The sequence below is a fragment of the Ictidomys tridecemlineatus genome, chromosome 12 (assembly GCF_052094955.1).
Source record: "Ictidomys tridecemlineatus isolate mIctTri1 chromosome 12, mIctTri1.hap1, whole genome shotgun sequence".
Taxonomy (NCBI): Eukaryota; Metazoa; Chordata; class Mammalia; order Rodentia; family Sciuridae; genus Ictidomys; species Ictidomys tridecemlineatus.
Window position 1 is genome coordinate 59255196 of NC_135488.1, and position 20986 is coordinate 59276181.

Below are 20986 nucleotides of genomic sequence, written 5' to 3' on the forward strand. Positions count from 1 at the left end.
CTGGTAAGGTATCCAAAGAAAATAATCAGAAGAAGGGGCAAAGATGTGTGTACAGGATGTTCATCTCCATGTTATTTATCATGGTAAAAAAATGGTAACAACCTAAATGTCCTAAATATATAAGTGATTAAATATAAATAGGAGAAATATTATAGGATCTATAATTGGCCAAGCAATGAAATATTATGTAGCCATTAAAAGTAAGGATGGGAAAAAGTATTCACTTCCATCCTGGCTTACATACACAAGATCAAAGTCTCCCTGCAATTAACCTCGGGGTTAATTAAACATCTGTGTTTATTTGTTTGTTTGTTTGTTTTGTTTAACAATATTTACTGACCACTATGTGCCAGGCACTGCCCTAGGGATGAAAAGACCTTATCTTTATCAATCCTCTGTCATGCAAACACACAAGTATATGATTGACCCATGACTAATAGATACCCATTTTTTTGCAGTACTTAATAAATATAGGCACTTAACCAAGTGTTCTGTATGCTTTACCTCATTTAATCCTTATAGTACCATACTATGTGTGGTAAAGATTGTTGTCCTTATTTTTACAGATGGAGAAAGCTGTAAAGAGACCAAGAGATTTACCAATCATCACACAGCTACCAAAGTGGCCAAGTCAGAATTTGAACCTAGTTCTATTTGACTACAAAGCCCACGCTTTAAACTTCCCTGTGTATACACAGATAAGTACAAACTACAACACTGAGGCTAATCCTCCCTTCACTTAACCCCCACGGTTCTATATTTCACTGGGCTTGAAGTCACTTTTAAAGTGTCTAGGCACTCATAATCACTTTTCACTCATTTTGTGCCATTGTTCTCTCAGCTCTGTTTATTCCATCACCAAATTAAAGACCACTCTCCTAGTGTAGAAAAGAGAAGAAAAACAGTATTGAAATGGCTCTTCCTTATTGCTTTCTACATAACATCTCCAAGCAGCAAAATTCCTGCACAGCAGTATGTTACAGAGAGAAGAATTTTTCACAAGTTTCAGCTTATTCATTCAACCACAATTCACATTGTGACAGACTTACGAGTTTTAGCCTCCCTCACCCTGTTGTCACAAGTTTACCACACTTCCTTAGTTTTATCCTTCCTCTTATATTCTTTCTTACACTTTTTTCATATGTTCTTTTAAGATTTGATGTTAAGTCAGCTCCTCTCTTGCCTTCTCTTTCTCACTATGAGTTTCCCTTCCACCTAACTTCTCATTCTAACTTCTGTCTTTCTGTTAATAGCAGCACCACCATTGTCTAGTCACCCAGGCTTGAAACCTCAGTCACTTTCAGCCATCTCCCCCTTTACACCCATTTCACCACTAAGTCACATTGTAACACTGAGGTGTAACTGCCCTTTCTTGTCTGTTCCCTGGCTGTTCTCAGCAAGACTTCTTCAGTAAATTCCTAACTGACTTCCCTACCCAATCTCTCCCTCTTCTAATTTGCCTGGTACATTGGTACCATATTAATTGGCATGTTTTTTGTTTGTTTGTTTTCACTACTAGGAATTGAACACAGGGGCACTCTGCCCCTGAGCTATATCCACATGTCCACAGTTCCTTTTTAAAAAAAATATTTATTTTTTTAGGTGCAGATGGACACAACAAAATGCCTTTATTTTTATGTGGTGCTAAGGATCGAACCAGGGTCCCACCCATGCTAGGTGAGCGAGCGCTCTACCGCCTAGCCAAAATCCCAGCCCCTCCTTTTTTTTTTTTTTCAGTACCAGAGATTGAACCCAGAGGCACTTAACCATTGAGCCACATCCCCATCCCTTTTTTATTTATTTTTTTTTTTTTAGAGAGAGAGAGAATTTATTTATTTAGTTTTTTTTTGGCGGACACAACATCCTTGTTGGTATGTGGTGCTGAGGATCAAACCCGGGCCGCACGAATGCCAGGCGAGCGGGCCACCACTTGAGCCACATCCCCAGCCCCCCTTTTTTAATTTTAAGACAGGGTCTCATTGAGTTGCTTGGGGCCTTGCTAAATTGCTGAGGCTGGCTTTTGTAATCCTCCTTCCTCAGTCCCCAGAGCCACTGGGATTACAGGTGTGTGCCACCACTCCCAGCAATTAATTAGACTTTTAATGGGGACTTGGGGGCAGAGTCTAATTCTCTAGAGAAATTCTTCATATTTTTACCTGTTTTCTTTAACATACTAATCATAGGCATTTTGAAGTTCTCAGCTAACCCCAATACCAGAGTCAAGTGGATTTGTTCTTATTGTTTCTTTTTTCTTTTGGTTTTTAGATATATTTTACTGATTTTCAGCATATTTGACAATATTTTAGTGAAAGATGAACAGTCAATAAATAAACTGTAGAGCCACATGCAGTGGCACATGCCTATAATTCTAGCTACTCAGAAGGCTGAGATAGGAAGATCAAAAGTGCAAGACCAGCCTGAGCAACTTAGTGAAACCCCGTCTCAGAATTGAAAAAAAAAGAGAGAGAAAGAAAAAACTAGGTTTATATCTCAGTGATAGAGCGCCTCTGAGTTCAATCCCCAATACTATAAGTAAGTAAACAAATAAATAATCAAACAAAATTGTAGAGTCTCTAGTTGGTACAGGCTTCCTCTAGTAAGGGCTCACCCTTCCCTGCCCCTGGCAGATAAAGTGGCAGCTGATCATCCTACTCTACTCAGGAACTGTGCTGAGTCAAGGCTAGGCTGTACTCATGGTCTCATTTTAGTCATGGCCTTTCAGAGTTCTCAAGTGAAAGCCTAGTATACTGTGTATATCCCCTACCTTGAATCTAATCACTGCCTTCCAAAACTGCTAAAACACTGTTTTTTAGAGGTTTTCTCCTTAAATGTTTTTGCCTCCTGACATATACAACCCTATGAAAATGTACTGAGTGGAAATTTAGCTTGAGTCCCATTCCTCCCTACCACTAGGTCTCCACCAAAAGATTTACTGGTTTCTCTGTTCCTTACAAGTGCTTCATGAGTCAGAAATCCTAGATTCCTGAGCCCCACTAGCACCACCACCACCCTCGCCAACCCAGAATCAACACATACCCTCAAAGTAAAAGGAGCTGTAATAATTCCCTCTTCTGTCTGGATTTCTCCCTTTCTAGAAACTGAGTTTACCTCTAATCCTCATTGCCACAGCAACTTCTCACTGCCCTCGAACAAATTGTCCTGTAAATTATGCAGTTTTTCTACTTGTTCTAAGCAGAAGAACCTGTTTCCCATTGGCCATTCCAACCCAGACACAGAAGTAGATGCTTATTAAATGCTTATTTATTCCCCCTTTGCCATCTGACTAGACATATAATACATTTTCTAATTTGTGCTTAGCCAGTTGGCTGGTTCCATTATGTTTTCATTTTCAGGCTCCTGGATTTCCCTATAAGTATAAATTTATTCAATGCTGTCTTTTCCTCCAATCTTTCTTCTGAACCGAGTCCATATTTCAATAATTGAATCCTAGTGATTAATGCCAACCCATGAGGCCTCATCAAAAGTTGTGTAACTTTTCTAGTTATGAGCTTCAGTCAACTGCAGTCTTAACCATTATTTCCACTCCCTGATTTTATTTGAAAATTATTATCTTTCTGTCTTCCTCAGAGATTATTTTTACTTTACTTGAATATTTTACTTCAATTTCCTCAGAAGATGAGCTTTACTCAGTATTTTTAAAAGATAGATGTTGTCTACCATTCCCATAAATTTCACTCTTAGATTAATTCAGACCATAAGAGAGCCATGTGTTTTGATAGCATTCTTTGGTACTTTTATAGATCTATATCTTAGAAATGTTCAATTAAATTTAACAAAATTGAATAGACATTGACTGATAATTATTAAATTTATTTTTAATTTTTAAAATGTAATACTCTATAGTGTTTACTATATGCCAGATACAGTTCTAAACACTTTACAACTTTTCATTTATGCCCACAACCATCCTAAAAGGTAGGAATTCTTATCCCTGTTTTATAGATAAGGAATCTGAAGCTGAAAGAGTGCAGCTAGGATTGAACCTAGAAAGTCTAGCTCCAGGTCCCAAATTCTAAGCCACTCTGTAGCCACATGAAAGTTATTATACTGATTGCAGGAGAGGTCTGAAACATATGCACTACTCAATAAGAATCCATAAGACAACTTCTTTAAGACTTTCTGTCAGGAAAAGCTGTGAGGATCCTTATAGCAAAAATGGGTTATTTGTATTTCTGAGAGTTTATCTAATCTTAGCTCTATTATTGCTCTACCCTTATTTTTCTTTTGCATAATCTCCTTAATTATTTGTGTCCTTTTGTGCTTTTTAAAAGAACATAGTAATATGACATTTTTCTAAACTAACATACTTGTTTTGTGTAATGTGTTAAGAATAAATATAAAAATAACTAAAATTTTTCCAAGTCTTTATGAGATGAAATCTATCTATTGCCAGGAAAATAACATTTTAATTACCAAAGCCCACTGTATAGTCCCAGTTATGTAGCTAGTGACTCACTTTCCACATCCTCATTTCTCTTACAAAGTCATGTCTGTGTGAACTAGAAAAAGAAATGAAAATACCACCTAGGTCTTTCAGTTTCCTACTTAAAATGTCAGAGTCCCTAGAGACACATTCCAGAGCTTTCCAGGCCATGTCTGCCCTAATTGGCCACAGAAGTGACAGGACTCCAGCCAGGATGTGTCCAGCAGGAGTCTGAGTACACAGGCAATGGGCTGGTTGGGCTGCAAATAGGTGGAAAAATGGAAAGTCCTTGGCTGAATAGGCAAAGAGTCAAGCCCTAGACTCCAAGCCAAAAGCAGGGTGATGGCAGGTCAAGCACCATTAAAAAAAATGGACAGAATGAGTAAATGAGTGTAGAAGGTAGCATGCATGGAAAATGGGTGTGAGGATAGCACCTCATGGGATCAGTAGGCTCCCGGTGACCCACTTCTGTCTATTTTTCTTATTTCATCTTTCACCATGCCCCTTCCATTCTCCATTTCAGCCACATTAATAAATTACTAAATGTTACTCAGATAAGCTAAATTGTTTCATACCTCCACACCTCCATTCAGCACACCTCCAGTATAGTTGTTTTAAGTGGCGAGAATAGGCATCTTTGTCTTGTTCCTGCTCTTGGGGGCAAAACATTCTGTCTTTCACCACTACATACAAGGTTAGCTGTGAGTTTTTTATAGAGGCTTTTATCAGGTTGAGCAAGTCCCATTATATTCCTAGTTTATTCAGTGTCTTCATAATGTTCGAGTCCCCCTGCATTCCATCTTTCACCACTACATGCAAGGTTGCGTCACCACCTAACAAAGATCTACTCCTTTTTTCCAGATTCTGCTTAAATACCTTCCCTTTCAAGACTTTCTGTCCCCAACTTACCCTGCCCCCACTTATTTTGTCCTTCCCCACCAGTGTAGCTCTTGCCACATTTAACCTTCATAACACTGATAACAGTATGAATTTGTGCCATGACATGAGAAATATCATATTACTATGTTCTTTTAAATTAAATTTAGAAAATATTATTTTCCAAGTACCAGGTTATTGACACAGTCAGTATCTTCATGGTTGTTTTTCCTCCTAGGGTTATACCTAGAATCAAAGTGGCCTAACACAGTCAGAAAGGTAGGAAATGGCTCTCTGGTATTCAGCACACCTCCAGTACCATTGTTGTGTAGAAGTGGCAGGAGCAGGCATCATTGTCTTATTCTGCTCTTAGGGACAAAGCATTCTATCTTTCACCACTACATGTGAAGTTAGCTGGAGTTTTTCATTAAGGCTTTTATCAGATTAAGGAAGTTCTGTTATGTTCCTAGTTTGTTGAGTGTTTTTATCATGACAGAGTATTTGTTTTTATCAAAAGCTTTTTCTGCTTTTTCTGGCTGATTATGTAGTTGTTATCTTTAATTCTATTAATGTAATGTATAATTCTATTAATATAATCATTGATTGATTTTTGGGCATCAAGCCAAACTTGCATTCACAGAATAAATTCCATTTAGTTATGAAGTATAATTCTTCTTAAATGTTGATAGATTTTGTTTGTTCCTATGTTGTTGAGAATTTTTGTATATGTATTCATAATGTATATTCATCTATAGGTTTCTTATGATGTCTTTGTCTGGTTTTGATATTGGGGCAATATTGTTCTCATAAAATCACTTAGAAAGTGTTCCCTCTTACTCTATTTTTCTGAAGAACTTGTGAAGGATTAGTGTTATTTCTTCCTTAATAATTTGGTAGACTTTACCAGTGAAGCCATCTGGGCCTGGTCTTTTCTGGTGGCAAGTTTTCTGATTATTAATGCTATATATCTTTATTTGTTATAGGTTGTGCAGAAAACAGGTAATTTAACAGACCTAAGACTCCTATCCTTAGAAAGTCCTGCTTGCAAGGTTGACCTTTGATTAGCCCTTGAGAACTTGAAATTTGGGAGAGTTCCCACCATTTCCTAAATAATAAGAGTGGTTCACTGGGCATCAATATGGTTTATACTAACATCTGCTTTTACTCTACAAGCGAAGAATATTGGTGCATGCCAGCTACAGAGTGTCTATATAACCAGCCCCCAGTAAAAATCTTGAGCACTGAGTCTGATGAGAAATTTCTCTTCTGTTATCATAATTCAGTGCTGAAGAAATAAAGAATATTCTATGTGACCCCACAGAAAGAGAGGACTCTTTGAAGCTTGCACCTAGTTTCCTCTGAACTTTGCCTCATGAGTCTTTTTTCTCTCCTAATTTTGCTTGTATCCCTTTGCTATAATAAATAATATCCATGAATACAACTTATACTGAATCCTGTGAGTCCTCCTAGTGAATCACTATACCCAGGGGTGGACTTTAGGTCCTCGAATACCAATTTATTCATATTTTGTACATCTTGAACCTTTCTAAGAATATGTCCATGTCATCTAGGTTATCTAACCTGTTGGCATACAATGTTTGAAATATTCCCTTACAGTCCTTTTTATTTTTATAAAGTCAGTATTTTATTACTACTTTTATTATAACTTTAGTAACTTAGTAACTCTCCTTTTTCCTTAATCAATATAACTAAAAGTTTAGTGATTTTGTTGATCTTTTCAAAGAATCGCTTTCAGTTCCATTGATTTTTCTCTATCATTTTTCCATTCACTAGTTATTTCTACTCTATTTTTTTTTCTTTTGCTTGCTTCAGTTTAGTTTGCACTTGTTTTTCTAGTTTCTTAACTAGATTTTTTTTCTTTGAAATTTCTTCTTCTTTAATGTAAGAGTTTTCCACTATAAATTTCACTCCAAACCCATTTTAACTGTGTCATGTTTTACTGTTATGTTTTAATTTTCATTCATCTTAAATTATTTTTTAATTTCCCTTGCAATTTCTTCTTTGACCCATTAATTATGTAAAGTATGTTGTTTAATTTACACATATTTGTGAATTTACCAGGTTGTTTTTCATTCTTTATTTTTAATTTCATCCCACTGTGGTTAGAGAAAATACATTGAATATTCCATGTTCAATTGAGAAGAATGTTTAATCTGGTATTTTGGTATTTGGATTTTTTTTTCTGTGCTATAGATCAAAACCAGGAACTCACCCCCACTAGGCAAGTGCTTAACCACTAAGCTACATCCCCAGTCCAGAATCCCTTTTATCTACTTCCTCTAGTCCCCTTTGTGGAAGTCAGCATGACAGCAGAGAATATTGAACATTGTATATTATTCTTCTCCCTGTCTGGTTTCTAACTTTCTGAGGTGAAAAGAAAAGTAAATATCGAATTATTCTAATTTCTTCCTGATGTCCTTCCAGGTTCCATTTAGAAAGGATTCTCTCTCTTGTTTTGTTTTTTTAAGAATTTGTGAAGGATTAGTGTTATTTCTTCTTTAAACATTTGGTAGACTTCACCAGAGAAGATATCTGAGCCTGTCTTTTCTTGTAGGAAAAAGAAAAGCTATGCCAAGGTATGCTTAGCTTTTCCTTAACTAGCTGCAGTTTCACTTCGTGAGCACATGTATTCCTGTGCTAATGAAATATATCTCTTCCCCACAAGCAGAGCAAAATGAGTGGTCTTGTTCCTCCTACTGTCAATGACTGCCTCTGAAACACTCTCACTCAGGAGTTGATCTGTGCTTCTTCAATTGCATTCTGAAATTAGTCTCAGGCCATCACACCGATAGCTAACTAAGGCAGTGCTGGTTTAGTAAAATTAAAGCTTCCACCTGCTATAATGAACTCCTACCTACCCTTCAAGCAAAGCCTACATCAGTGCTGTTCCTTCCTGAAGCTGTTTCTTTCACTCCTGTCCCAGCCATATACCCAGATATAAGTAACTACATCTTCTTCCTTCCCTTTAAAGAATCTGTTTGGCTGTGACTAACAGAAAAACAACTGTAAATTAAATAATAGTTTATTTTTCTCCTACAAAAAGAAGTCTGAAGATAGACAATTTCAGGGCAAAAGCGGTTGATCAATGAGAACCTCAAGGACCAGAGATCTTTCTGTTTTTGTGCCTCAGCATTCATAGCAGGTGTACATCATCCTTACAACTGGTTACAAGAGAGCTGATACACCTAAGACCAAGTCCTGTCCAAGGAAGAAAAAAGGAGTAAGGTACAGAGGCAAAGGCCTACCATCATATTACAAAGTTTTTCCAAAAGACTCACCCAGCAACTTCCACTTATGTCTCATTATTTAAATCCAGGTCACATAATCACCCCTAGACCAATGACTGAAGACTGAAAATTGGGTAGAGCAAAAGAGGTGGAGAATGGGAGTGGTGGCTAGCCAGGTATTGCCATAACTTCCTTTATAGCCTTAGCAATTAGAAGTTAAGTGAAGAATGAAATGAGGGCTGGGGTTGTGGCTCAACGGTAGAGCGCTCACCTCACACGTTCGAGACCCTGGGTTCAATCCTCAGCACCACATAAAAATAAATAAGTGAAATAAAGGTATTATGTCCAACTACAACTAAAAAATAATAAATATTTTAAAAAAGAATGAAATGACTTTAAGTGAAGCTAAGCTTGAAGTATGACATAACATTCAACTCTGTCCCTGTCCATCTGCTCTACAGATTTCCAGGCCCTCTTTATAAAGTCTAAGTGTCCTGGGCTGGCACTCTATATGACAAAGTATAACTAACTATAACATAAACACAGACTTCTTTTTACTTTCCTTCTTGTAAGCAAAAAGTTTAACATATAACTCATGCTCCTTTCTTTAGAATTAGCACAAAACATATGTTAAGTTATTCAGCAGTCATCTCCAGTCATTAAGCAATGTTTTTAAGTCAAGGACCCCAAAGGCTGGTCTTCTGGGCTATCCTCAGACAAAGATTTTTCCCAGCCTCAGACACCTGCTATGGCAATTAACCATGTCCATCATAGGTACCACTGCCTATCCTAGCAGGTCAACCCATGACTTGAGTAATATCTTCAAGCTTGGGCCCTGGTACTATTAATCTCTGTCCAGGAAGAGGGTAGAAATTCCAAACCTTAAATAAGGACACCTTGAAGTTTGACTTCTCTATTTCTCACTTTCTCTGAATGCTTCTGGGAACTGAAGATAAGTCTTCATGGAATAAAGATGTATTTGCTGAAGCTCCTAAAATAGACTTCAACCAAACTCTCTGTAAATCAATCCAGAAGTTTTAAAACATTCTGTAAAATCATTTCAGCAACACAAGTCTTCCCAGTCCTCTGACAGTCCCAGCATCAGCAGTGACTTTTAAAAGACTGTAATCATTTCCACCTACCAGTTATCCAACAGAAACTTAGCTACTGTCTAAAAATCAATAGACTTAAATTCTAGTGTTCAAAAGTTTTCAGAGTACAACATTCAAAGATTCTTAGTAACCCCACAAAGTAACAGGGATGAGTTTCTTCCTTTTATGTCTGTCTTAGCAGACATAAAAAAAAAATGTCACAGTGGCATAGTTTTAGCCCCTAACCTCTTACATCAGTGGCAAGATACCTTATGCTTACTCAAGTCTTGGAAGGATTTGTCCAGGACTTAAGGGTTACCTGGGGCATAAAATTGTCAGTACTAAAAACAGGCAAGCCAGACAAGTTGAGCATCCTAAGACTTGGACAAACATTAGTTTATAAGCCTTCTCCTTACTCTCTTATAAACTCCAAGAGGACAAGGAACATGTCTAATGAATTTCTATCAACATACACCTAGTGCTTGGGACATAATAGGCACTAAATAAATTTTAACAAATAAAAAAATTTACAAAAGAATGCATGAACTAATGTAAAAATTAGATTTAAAAGTTAATAATAATCCAGGGCTGAGGTTGTAGCTCCGTGGTAGAGTGCTTGCCTAGCATGTGTTGAGGCACTGGGTTCAATTCTCAGCACCACATACAAATAAGTAAAATAAAGGTCCATCAACAACTAAAAAAAAGGATAAATAATAATAATAATAATAATTCAAATCCTGAGCCCTATCAGAAGTTACTTCAGCTAACTGAAGAGGAGTACTCTTATAAACTTCCTATTTATCCCTTTGGGCTTAAAGAGGCCATGACCCTGAGGCATGCAAATAACCCAACACACACATATACCATGATTCCTATATCATTTATTTCCAACCTGATGGATTTGGTAAGAATCAGATATATTTCCCATCATATTTTGGATATGTCCCTCAGGAAGATAGCACACCTCCAAATATAAGATGCCAAGAACTTCTGAAAGCACCTATAAAGCTCTTAGCACAGTGCCTGGCACCTGTTAAGCATTTCATTAATGTTTGTGATTATCATTATGGTTGTGATTCATTCTCCCATGTCCAAACCACCTAACCACCACTACCACCATCACCACCCACCAAAAAAACAAACAAACAAACTTCTTTGAGGAGGTAGTATTATACCTCCAGAAATATCAGTTGATTCCCACCCCACAGAGAGGTCACCAGCCACAGGAACGGTACACACTTCTTGAGGACATTAACAGGTTCCCTACCACTTGTTGGTGCCTACTAGACTCTTCAAACCTCTGTGCTGCATAGGATGACAACACTACTTTTACAAGTCAAGAGAGCCGACACCCCTTCTCACCCAGCCTCTGTGTATAACTCCAATGCAGCAGGTGTTGCCACCTCCCTAAGTCACTTCCTACTTGCCTTCCTTAAGACACTGATAGCCCTCTTTTCTCTTAAAAGCTTTTCCTTTTCCTTGTGCCATTCTCATACAATATTTCTTCCAACTTTTCATACAAGTTAGAGTGGTTAGAACTGGTATTGTTTTCTTTCATCTTATGTAGCAGGGAGACTTATGTTTGTGCCAGATATAACTAATAATCACCCACAAAAGGACACAATTTACAGATGACTGTAACCTTTCTGGCTCCATATTTCCTGGAGTTTTGTGTGTTTCCTTGGAAAAATACCACGGAAAATTGCCTCATTTAAAAAGGTGCAACTACAAAGTCTGCTTTTAAGTCTGCTTGTCTTTTCTCCTTACCCATGTACTAACCTCTGTCATCTTCATGGTATGTGGCAAAATGCCACCTATCTTTATTCACAGAGCTGCTGCGACCAGAATCCTGACCCTTGGCTTTGTCCTGTGACTAGCTGGGTTGATCTTCAAAGCCCTGTCTCCACCACCACAGCCTGGTTATACTAAAGCTTTCCTCTCCTGTCCCCTCCTTCTCTTACCCAACAGACTGCTTTGAGTACTTTCTTAAACCCATTCTGGGCATAAGAGGGGCACACCCCAATCATCCCATTCTAACTGCAGTCAGTAGCAACACAACCGGACTTTATCACCCTCAAATTAAAATCTGAATTTCTATACCACCTTCGACACATTTCTGTCACTTAGCTTGCTGGTGTGGTGGTGATGGTTGTTGTTTTGACAGTACTAGAGATTGAATCCAGGGGTGCTCTATCACTGAGCTATATCCCCAGCCCTTTTAATTTTCTTAATTTGGGATAAGGTCTCACTAAGTTTCCCAGGCTGGTCTCAAACTTTCAATCCTCCTGCCTTAGCTTCCCCAAACGGGATTACAGGCATGCACCATGGTGCCTGGTTTACACATCTCTGTTCCCAGACATTGTTAAGAATTATAATTTTTTTTTTTTTGGTGATGCTGCTGGGGATTGAACCCAGGGCCTTGTGCATGCTAGGAATGTACTCTACAGACTGAGCTATATCCCAGCCCAAGAATTATAATTCTTGAGCCAGGTATGGGGAAGTACACTTGTAATTCCAGCAACTCAGGAGGCTAAGGCAGGAGGATTGCAAGTTTGAGGCTAGCCTCAGCAATTTAGCAAGACTCTGTCTCAAAACAATATTAAAAAGGGCTAGGGGTATGGCCCCTGGTAGAGAGCCTCTGGGTTCAATCCCCAGTACCCACTCCTCAAACACATGCACAAAAAAAAGAAAAAAATTATTCTAATTCTCAGCTAGAGATATAGCTCAGCGGTAGTGCACATGCTTAGCACACATGAGGTCCAGGATTCAATCCCCAGCACCAAAGCAAACAAACAAATACAGGAAACAAACACTCACCATCGAATAATCCACTTGGGGTACCACCAACTTCAAATTAAAGAGCATTTCTTAACTTGTGTTTCACTCTGGCATATCCTGGACTAGGGAGGAAGATAGTACCTTGTGGTATTGGTGATTCAGGCAGGAAGCCCCTCCCTCCCAGGCCAAAGTGAAGTGTTCTGTCCTCCCCCGTACCCCTAGAGGAACAAGGAAGTCTCAGTTGAGACTGATCCTCAAAATATGCCAAAGACTGAAGGTTAATTAGCATTTATATATGTCCTTGTTTCAGAAAAGAGAATGGATGCTATTGGCCAAAGGGGAACCGCTGAGCCTAGGACACAGCCAAAGAGTTCCTGCCAGCACCTTCTATGTGATCATGCCATCGAACTCGCCCACATTGCTGGTGAAGGCTGTGGCCACACGGGAACTCATGCTGCCCAGCCCCTTCCCCCTGCTGCCTGAGGACCCTCCTCAAGACAGCCTTGAGACTGTGGAGGCAAGTGGAACCCAGTCTCATGGTATAGATAGAGGAGAGAGAAGATAATTGGGGGAGGGTAGAGAGGGGAGTGATCCCATGGGTGTGGCATGAAGGTCAAAGAAGACTGAAGGGATGGGAAATGGGGGTGAGAGCAGTGGGTAGTCAATGCTAAGATTAAGGCAGCAAAGTGAGAAATGAAGTAGAAGGGAAACTCCTACTTGGCTTGAGGGAAATGAGGTTTGAAAAGAGAACTGAGAGAGAAAAAGGTCCCTGGTATAAGCTAAGGACTGGGAATTAGTGCCATCCTGGAGGAGCATAAACACAAACACAAACACACACACCCTGAAATCTGATTAAAATAAACACCAATGGGGAGCTGCAAAGGAGAAAAGGGAGAGTGTCAGAAGGGAAAGCTGAGAGCAAGCAAGGGAGAATGGAGGCAGGGGAGGAAGTCAGCACAGGCAGGTCCAGCACCAGGTGGAGCACTGAATTCTTGTTTATCTGGTCTAGTTTTATCTTTGCTAGCAGCTATCCTGCCTGCTCCTCTCCCCCTCTGAATTTCTAACACTTTCATCATGGAGAGGAGACTGTGGGGCTGGAAAAATGAAAGGAGTACATTAGGAAGGAAAGGGGAAAGACAAGACGGAGTGGATAGCAAAGGAAAAATGAAGAAGGGAGGAGGGAGTGAAAAGAGATGCCCAAGAAACTGAAGCTTGTATATGTGTTTTAGTGTCTTTGGATGTTTATTTTGGTGTCCCTGAATGTGTATGTGCTGTCTGTAGGTGGCTGCATGTCTGTGCCTTAGTGTGTGGCTCCTCCTGTGCATGTCTGTGTGATGATGCATTCTTCCAGGTCTAATTCTCTGCAGTTCATGTGTACAGGTGTTAGGTATTAGACCTGTTTCTAGGCATCTATTTCTTTTTTTTTTTTTTTAAAGAGAGAGAGAGGAGAGAGAGAGAGAGAGAGAGAGAGAGAGAGAGAGAGAGAGAGAGAGAGAGAGAGAATTTTTAATATTTATTTTTTAGTTCTCGGCGGACACAACATCTTTGTTTGTATGTGGTGCTGAGGATCGAACCTGGGCCGCACACATGCCAGGCGAGCGCGCTACCGCTTGAGCCACATCCCCAGCCCCAGCATCTATTTCTATTTGTTGGGAAAAAAGCAAAAGCCAATCAACGTAGGAACCATAATAGGAAGGGCCCCAAAATTAGACTTGAATGCAAAGGAGTGAACAGTCCTGAAAGCCATCTTCTCCTCCTCTCTTCTCTACATTTGGATTCTGTTTTTCCTTGGCTAGTTTCCCCAGCCTGGGGGTGGGATGGGGAGGCTCTGGAGAGGGAGATCCGGAACTACATCAACTACATCAGTGCTGGATTGCCAGCAGACTTGAAAGAACAGAGCCTGGCAGCCAAGAGGATGCAGAGAGAGGAGGGCACAAGTGGCTGTGGCTCACTCAGTGTCTCGATTTGGGGCCAGTGGTTCCTGGCACAGGATGTTGTGGCCGGAAAACCTGACTGCTCAGGAATGCTGTGCTCCTATGTCCCTCCTTCTCTGCTCAGCTCACCTCAGGCCAGGAACTCTGTGTACTTGCCTTGCAGATTGGAGAACCCCCACCCTGAGGACACTCCCTCCCTCAGCCACCCATACCAGATCCCTGTACCCCTTAGGATTGTCCTAGCTACTCCCAAGAACCTGGTGACCCACTTCCCAGGGCCAGTTAATTCAGAGTCCCCAACCACTTGGGGTTGCCCCTACTTTCATACCCTTGGCTGCCATTTACCTCATAGCACTCAGGCTTGGACAGCACACTCTTTGAGGTGTGTCTGTTTCACTGCCTCTTCTCCAGCCCTAGGACTACATACATCCTCTAACCTCTCACATACAAGGGTCTCTGCATCTTACATTATGTGACCTCAAGTTCCCAAGTGAAGCTCCTCCTTTCTTCCTCAGAGCATGCTGGATGGCCTGGAGCTGGAGCCCACCTACAACCCACTACAGGTTTGCAGCCATCTGTACTCACACCTGAGCAGCACTTTTGCCAAGCCTCAGGGGCGGCTTTACCCAAACTGGGAGAACAGGACTCCAAGAAAGGTAGAGCTCCCCTTCTTCCCTGCCTTCCTCACATCATTCCCTCCCCTTTATTCCTACAACTCAAGAGAACACTCTATCCCCATCCCCAGCTCCACCCTGACTCAAGGAAGCAGCCCTCCTCCCTGATCCCACCCCAGGTGAAGGAATTAACCAGGCCAAGAAAGGAGGGAAAAAAAGACAAGGAGCTGGGATATGGCAACCTGTTAATCCTAGCTACTTGGGAGACTGAGGCAGGAGGATCACAAGTTTGAGGCCAGCCTAGGCAATTTAAGAGACCCTGTTACAAAATAAAATAAAAAGAGTTTGGAATATAGCTTAATGCAGAGGACTTAACTAGCATATGGGAGACATTGGATTCAATCCCCAGTATCAGCAAAAGAAAAGAAAAGAAAAGAAAAGAAGGAGAAAGAAAGAAATCCCAACCCCACGGGATAAGGAGGCTTGTCTGCTTAGGCATTTACATATAAAGCTTGGGTGTTTTAATGATAGTGTTTATGATAACTCTTTAGTCATTTAACAAGACCATTGTTCCATTAAGCAAACTGGATATACTGGAACTACAACCATAGCTCTCTCCTTGAAAGAAAAGGTGGAAGGGAAGGTAGAAAAAGAGCTGCCTACGGGAAAGGAAAATAACATTTATAGAGTGTCAATCATTTTCCAGGTTTTATGACAAGTGCTTTCACATATTTCTCTCATTTAATATTCCCAGCATCCCAGCAAGTTGTATTATACTCACTGTACAGATGAGAAAAGGGAAGCTAATCAATCTTGGTAACTTGGAGACAGGGCCCTGGTGACAAGGGTTGAAATAAGAAATTGAAGGAGAAATATTTTTTAAGACCCATGCTCTGTAATATTTGGGCTGCCCTTTGCCCTTATGAATTTTTTTCCAAGTTTCTCAGTAACAGATCTTTTAGAAAAACTCCCTTTTTGTATTAGCTAAAATTACAGGAGAAGGATATTTCCCAACTCCAGTCTAGAGTGGGAGGTAACTGACCAGATGTGTGGGAAGAGCCCTCCATGAGTTAGATTGTGGGCAAGCTAACAGAGAAGGGACACTGGGCGAGGAGATAACACTGTAGAGGCTGCAGGCCATGGAGACTCCACAGTCATATCCCTGGGCCTTGACGTTTTCACTCTAGAGAGGGAACATGTGAGGGACAGGAGGCTCGAGGGGGAATAAGAAAGGACCTCAGCATCTGTCTGATCTTCAGAGAAGCCTCTGCTTGCTCTCTTCACAGGCTGGGCAGTTGCAGACCAACAGAGTTCGTGCCACAGTGCTCCCCCTGCCAATGACTCCAGCCCTGAGCACAGCCCCCAAGTTGCCAGCAGCCAGCAAAGCTTCCTCAGAAGCCTTCTTGCGGCCTTCTGAGTGGAGGAAAAGTATCCCTCATGGCCCTGAGTTACTAGCACCAGAGTGTAGCCACCCTACTCAGCCACCACGTCCATGCCAAGACCCGCACAATGGCTATCTGTAGTCACACCTGCCCTCTATCCACCTGAGCCTCTGTGAGCTCAGGCAAAGAAAGAGCCTTTCCTTTCTCTGTCCTCTATGCTGCCACTGCCCCACTCAGGCTGAGAAGCAACACACCCAAGCCTATCCCTTCTCCAGCAAGGACCCTTGTTTTCTTTTCAATCATTTGATACTATTGTCACAGATGAAGATTAAATGCCTAGTAAACCTTCACCATTGTTAGGAGCATTCCCAGCCCAGAATTTCTCCTTGTAGCTCATGTAAGCAGATGGGGATAAGATTTTCAACACTCATGAAAAACAAGGACTGAAACCCAAGCCTCATTCCAGAGCCAGTGCTCTTCCCAGTATACCCACCACATTGCAGTTCCTTTAGCTACAAATAGACAAGTGCTTGGTGCTTGTTACCTACATGCAAAGTGTGTGTGTTGGGAGTTAGGGGCTGTCATATACCTGAGAACAGGGGAAAGGATGGTGTCAAAAAGGCTTGCTCCTTTCTTATTCCTCTCTCCCTAACTCTACTCACCTGTCAGCTCCCTCCACCCACAGAATAGTTTTACCATTTGTAAAATACTTTCTCTGTGCTTCAGACTACACTAAGTACTTCAGAAATGTACTTGCATTTCATACAAACCACCCCAGGAGGTATTTAGAACATTATTAATTTCTGTACTTTACAAAGGGGCAATGGGGAAGACTGATGTCATACAACTCACCCAGGGACACAGAGTTAGAGTCCAGCTGAGATTGGCCTTGACTTGACTACCCGGGTTCTGAACTGCCACACTGCAGGCTTCCCTCCCAGGGTCCCTCCTCCTCTTATGGCCCCCAACAAATTCTTGGTTCTCTTCTTGATCCCCTCCACACTCACCCAGCACACCCTGCCACTGTGCCCACTCTGTGTCTATTCACACACAGAGACCTCTTAAACCCAAGATGACTTTAATGAGAATCTTTAAATTTATAAAAATATTTCTCTGGCAAAGAAAAGTGCAGGAGTAAGTACCCAGGCAACCTCCATACAGGCCCTTCAAACTGTATCCACTTTAACCAAGTACCCCTTTCTGTAGACCTGAGCAAACAGCTGTCTGTTCTTTTAGGAGAGGGATAACTAGGAGTGCTGACCCTCTCCAGAGTCTATCCTCAGCCCTGCCATCAGTTCCACACCCTAGGACTTCTAGGGACTGATGATCCTCCCCTTGATTTCCCTAATCCCTTGATCCTCAGGTCTCATCTGGGCCCCTCACACTCTCTGGTCCTATTTGTTTTAACAGGTTTCTTTTATCCCCAGTGTCACCTTACCATGGTCCTCATATCAGCAACATTCTCAGGTAGAGCCCTCTGTCTTGACTCCAGTTCTGTCATTCCCTACTCTAGAGAACCCAGAGTCCCAGCCCCCTGAGGCCCCACTCTTCTGAACCTGACTGTACAGGGCAGTGTCTGTCCTGTGGCCCTTGCTGCCACTGCCAGTTGTAGCACCGGGTTCAGGCAAGGCCAGACCCTGGGGTTTGGGAGCTGGGAGGGGCTTTATGCTCCGAGGGGGTGGCACAGCATAGTCATCAGTAGCAGGGTTGTAGGGGAGCTCATAGCCCTCCTCCTTCACTCGAGCCTGACACCACCATGCATCCTTGGGCTCCTGAGGCAGATCATAAAGGCCCCGAAGAGGGGCTGGGGCCAAGCCCTCAGGTTCATCATAGATGGGGTCCTCTTTGGTGTCCGTCAGCTTGGCCTTCTGTAACTGCTCCTGCACATGCTCATACAAGTCCCAGTAAAGAGGTTTCTTGGGCTGTACCCTCTCCCCTGCCTGAGCAGAGGTGCTGTCCAGGGGGTCTGAGTAGAGAGAGTCCTGGGAAGGGCCTGGAGGAATGCGCAGGGAGTCTAAGGGCTCAGCATACAGGACTGGGGTACTGCCTAGTACCTCCTGGGGAACAGGAGGAGAAGCCAATTTCCCTTCTGCCACCTCCCCTTCTTGGGAGTCAGCTCTGAGGACACCTTGCCCCTCTCTTGCAAGGGAGTCAGCTCTGAGGACACCTTGCCCCTCTCTTGCCTTCCCCTGGGCCTTCTGCCGATGGATGGCAGTCTCAACTGCTTGAAAGATGTCATTTCCCTGTGCGGTCTGGAAGGTGAAGGTTCCAGGGCCAGAGGGGCAGCGGCGACCCGCCTCAAAAGAGAACATGACCTGAGGAGGGTGTGAAGGGAAACACATTACTAGGAGTATCAGAAGAGGTAGATCACAGGACCTGAACTACTTAGGGCATTTACAAACAAGTCTGAGGATGGAGGGTGGGGTTGGGGTATAGGCAAAAGGAGTATTCAAAGGGTGGAGTTTTCCATCTTTCTATCCTGCCGGTCCTGGCCTACAGCTGTCCAGCTCAGGAAGCCCACCCTCACAGACCTCCCTGACAGCCCTTGTACCTTGTCACCCCCATAACGCCGCAGCAGCGTATAGGGCCAGGAAAGGAGTGGCTCTAGGATCTGATTCTGTGTTCCCACGGTCAGGAGTGTCAGTCTCTCAGCCTCTACTCTCAGCACATAGGAGCCATGCAGGCCACAGCGCTCAGCAGCCTCAGTCCTCTGGACGGTTATCCAGAACTGGGATCCTGGAAGGAATACACAGTTAGATGGGCACCTGGGGAATGGTGCACTGTTGACAGGGGTGGAGACCCAGAGGACTCCTGAGTAGTGTCCAAGCGCTCATTTGGAATCTCAGAAGCTTCCTACTTCTCTAAGAGTCCCTGGCCCCTGTAATCACTGACTCACCAAGAGCACGCCTCCTTCCCACTCCACCCCTGCCTTCTCAGGTATCTACCTTCCCAGGTGGGGCTGTACAACGAATTCTCCAGCATCTCCAGGGCAGAAAGCTTAGGTGGGTTCTCTGCCAGCACCGGAGCCCAGCTGCCTTTCTGTAGTAGAGAGAGCATGAATGACGCTATAATTTCCTCAACGCAGTTCTGGGGTACGGGATAGTGGACCGCCTCTGTTAACCACCCCACCTTAAACCGCCCCTTAGGCCCAGGGCTACTTGCCACAGCCCCTCGCCTAGAACCCCGGTCCCCTCACCTGAAAGGCATTTCGGCACAACGTCTGCACCCAAGCGACACTGGACTGAGCGTCCGCTGCCAGCAGGTGCGAGCGCTGCGCAGTGTCCAGGCGAAACGCAACGGCGCCCGGCTCAGGGGGGCTATCCACTGCCACAGGAGCCACGCTCACACATTCGGCCAGACGGATCACCTTGCAGTCCAGGCGGCGCGAGCCCCCGCGGCCACCTCCAGAGTTCGACCCCTTATGGTCAAAGAACTCGAGCCGCGCTACACCATGGGGACTGGCCGGGTAGAGCACAGCCCAGGTCTTCCTCCACTTCTGAGGAGAGGGAGAGAGAGGCGGGGGAGGGAGCAGAAGTGCGCGAGCAGCAACACCCGGACGGTAGAGGAAGGACCCGCGCAGGCCAATTTGAGGTCTGGCACTCCCAGTCAAAAAACAAAGTTTCCCAAGAAGGACCTCCAGCATCAAGAGTGTATACCCAGAGTCTGCACACGCTTCTGTGTGCAAAAGCAATTTTGTGAGAGTGTGCAAAGACATTTCACGAGAACGTCACCGGGCTCTCCAACTGCCAGCGCCCGGCGCTCCAACATGCTACCCGCCCCCTCCCTCTGGCTGGACCCTTTCACTCACTTCTACCCCGATGGGGTTCGGCATTCCCGCCCCCGACTACCTTGGTCCCGAAGCGCTGACTCTGCAAAAAGAGCGGTCCTTCCATCACAGCCCCGTCCATGGCCCCCGGCAGTTCCTTCCGCGCTTCCTGACCCTGAGGGCGGGAGGCAGGAGGAGGGGCTGTGGGCGGGGCCGGCCCTCCCTCGGCCCCCACAGCTAAAACAGGGGAAGGGCGGGAGGAGAGGAGCAAGAAGGAAGGAGTCAAGGTACCCACCGAAGACAGGCGGCGCACTACCTCTAGGCCCCTACCCACAACTCTGGGGTGCGCACAAGTGGCTCCACCCAGAGAAACTTTGTGATTTCAGCCAGAGGGCCCTGGCGCCTGGTCTTGGGGACAGCATGTGACGTCACGTGCTCAACGTGACATCAGAGTAAAGGATGTGACATCACCCCCAGGAACTCTGGGGACACCAGAAAGGCCAAGTGGGCCTTTAAAGCTTTGAGTTCCCTTGACCAAACCCACCCGTGGCCCTGCCCGAGTTGTACTGTTTACACTCGGGCTAGCCAGGGACATGGAGGAAGGGCTGGGGGCTGGAAGGCTTCCCACCGCCACAGGGGCCGCCGCCCGGTGGCCGCTTGCAATCCAGCTCTCTGATCGCAGCTGCCCAGCCTCCAACCTGCGGGAAAAGAAAGCTTCATTGAGCCGGGAGGATAAGGGGAAGGGGGGAGGTGGCGCGGCAGTGGCCGGCTCCACCAGGGAGGGGAGGACGTAGAGGAGGGAATTGGCTTGAGAGGAATGGAGGGAGAAAGAGGAATGTGGGAGGGATCAAGG

At 43.6% G+C, this 20986-nt stretch overlaps 2 protein-coding genes across 10 annotated transcripts in view; one reads left to right on the forward strand and one right to left on the reverse strand.

Annotated features, from left to right (window-relative positions):
• Positions 1-16732, forward strand: part of M1ap (meiosis 1 associated protein) — a 96590-nt gene extending 79858 nt beyond the window's left edge. For 2 of the 3 annotated variants that reach the window (XM_005329387.5, XM_078028966.1), the window contains exons 8-10: positions 12748-12954; positions 14887-15027; positions 16272-16732. In XM_005329387.5, coding sequence (XP_005329444.2) covers positions 12748-12954; positions 14887-15027; positions 16272-16508 — 585 coding nt within the window. In that variant the 3' untranslated portion in view covers positions 16509-16732. Of the gene's footprint in view, positions 1-566; positions 4299-12747; positions 12955-14886; positions 15028-16271 lie in introns of those variants that run through there. The other variant, XM_040271024.2, reaches the window with a different exon arrangement.
• A 696-nt stretch (positions 16733-17428) lies between these two features.
• On the reverse strand, positions 17429-20929 carry Dok1 (docking protein 1). Of its 7 annotated transcripts, none has more exons than XM_040271026.2 (6): positions 20678-20929; positions 20216-20308; positions 19564-19863; positions 19313-19406; positions 18919-19103; positions 17429-18682 (listed from the first exon to the last, which is right to left on the reverse strand). In XM_040271026.2, the coding sequence occupies exons 1-6, from the start codon at positions 20726-20728 to the stop codon at positions 17831-17833; spliced, it is 1575 nt and encodes a 524-aa protein (XP_040126960.1). In that variant the 5' UTR covers positions 20729-20929; the 3' UTR covers positions 17429-17830. The 7 variants fall into 7 exon arrangements, with proteins under 7 accessions (XP_040126960.1, XP_040126961.1, XP_077885093.1 ...); XM_040271027.2 differs by having other exon boundaries at positions 20762-20922; XM_078028967.1 differs by having other exon boundaries at positions 19564-20042; positions 20762-20794.
• Positions 20930-20986: the final 57 nt, after the last annotated feature.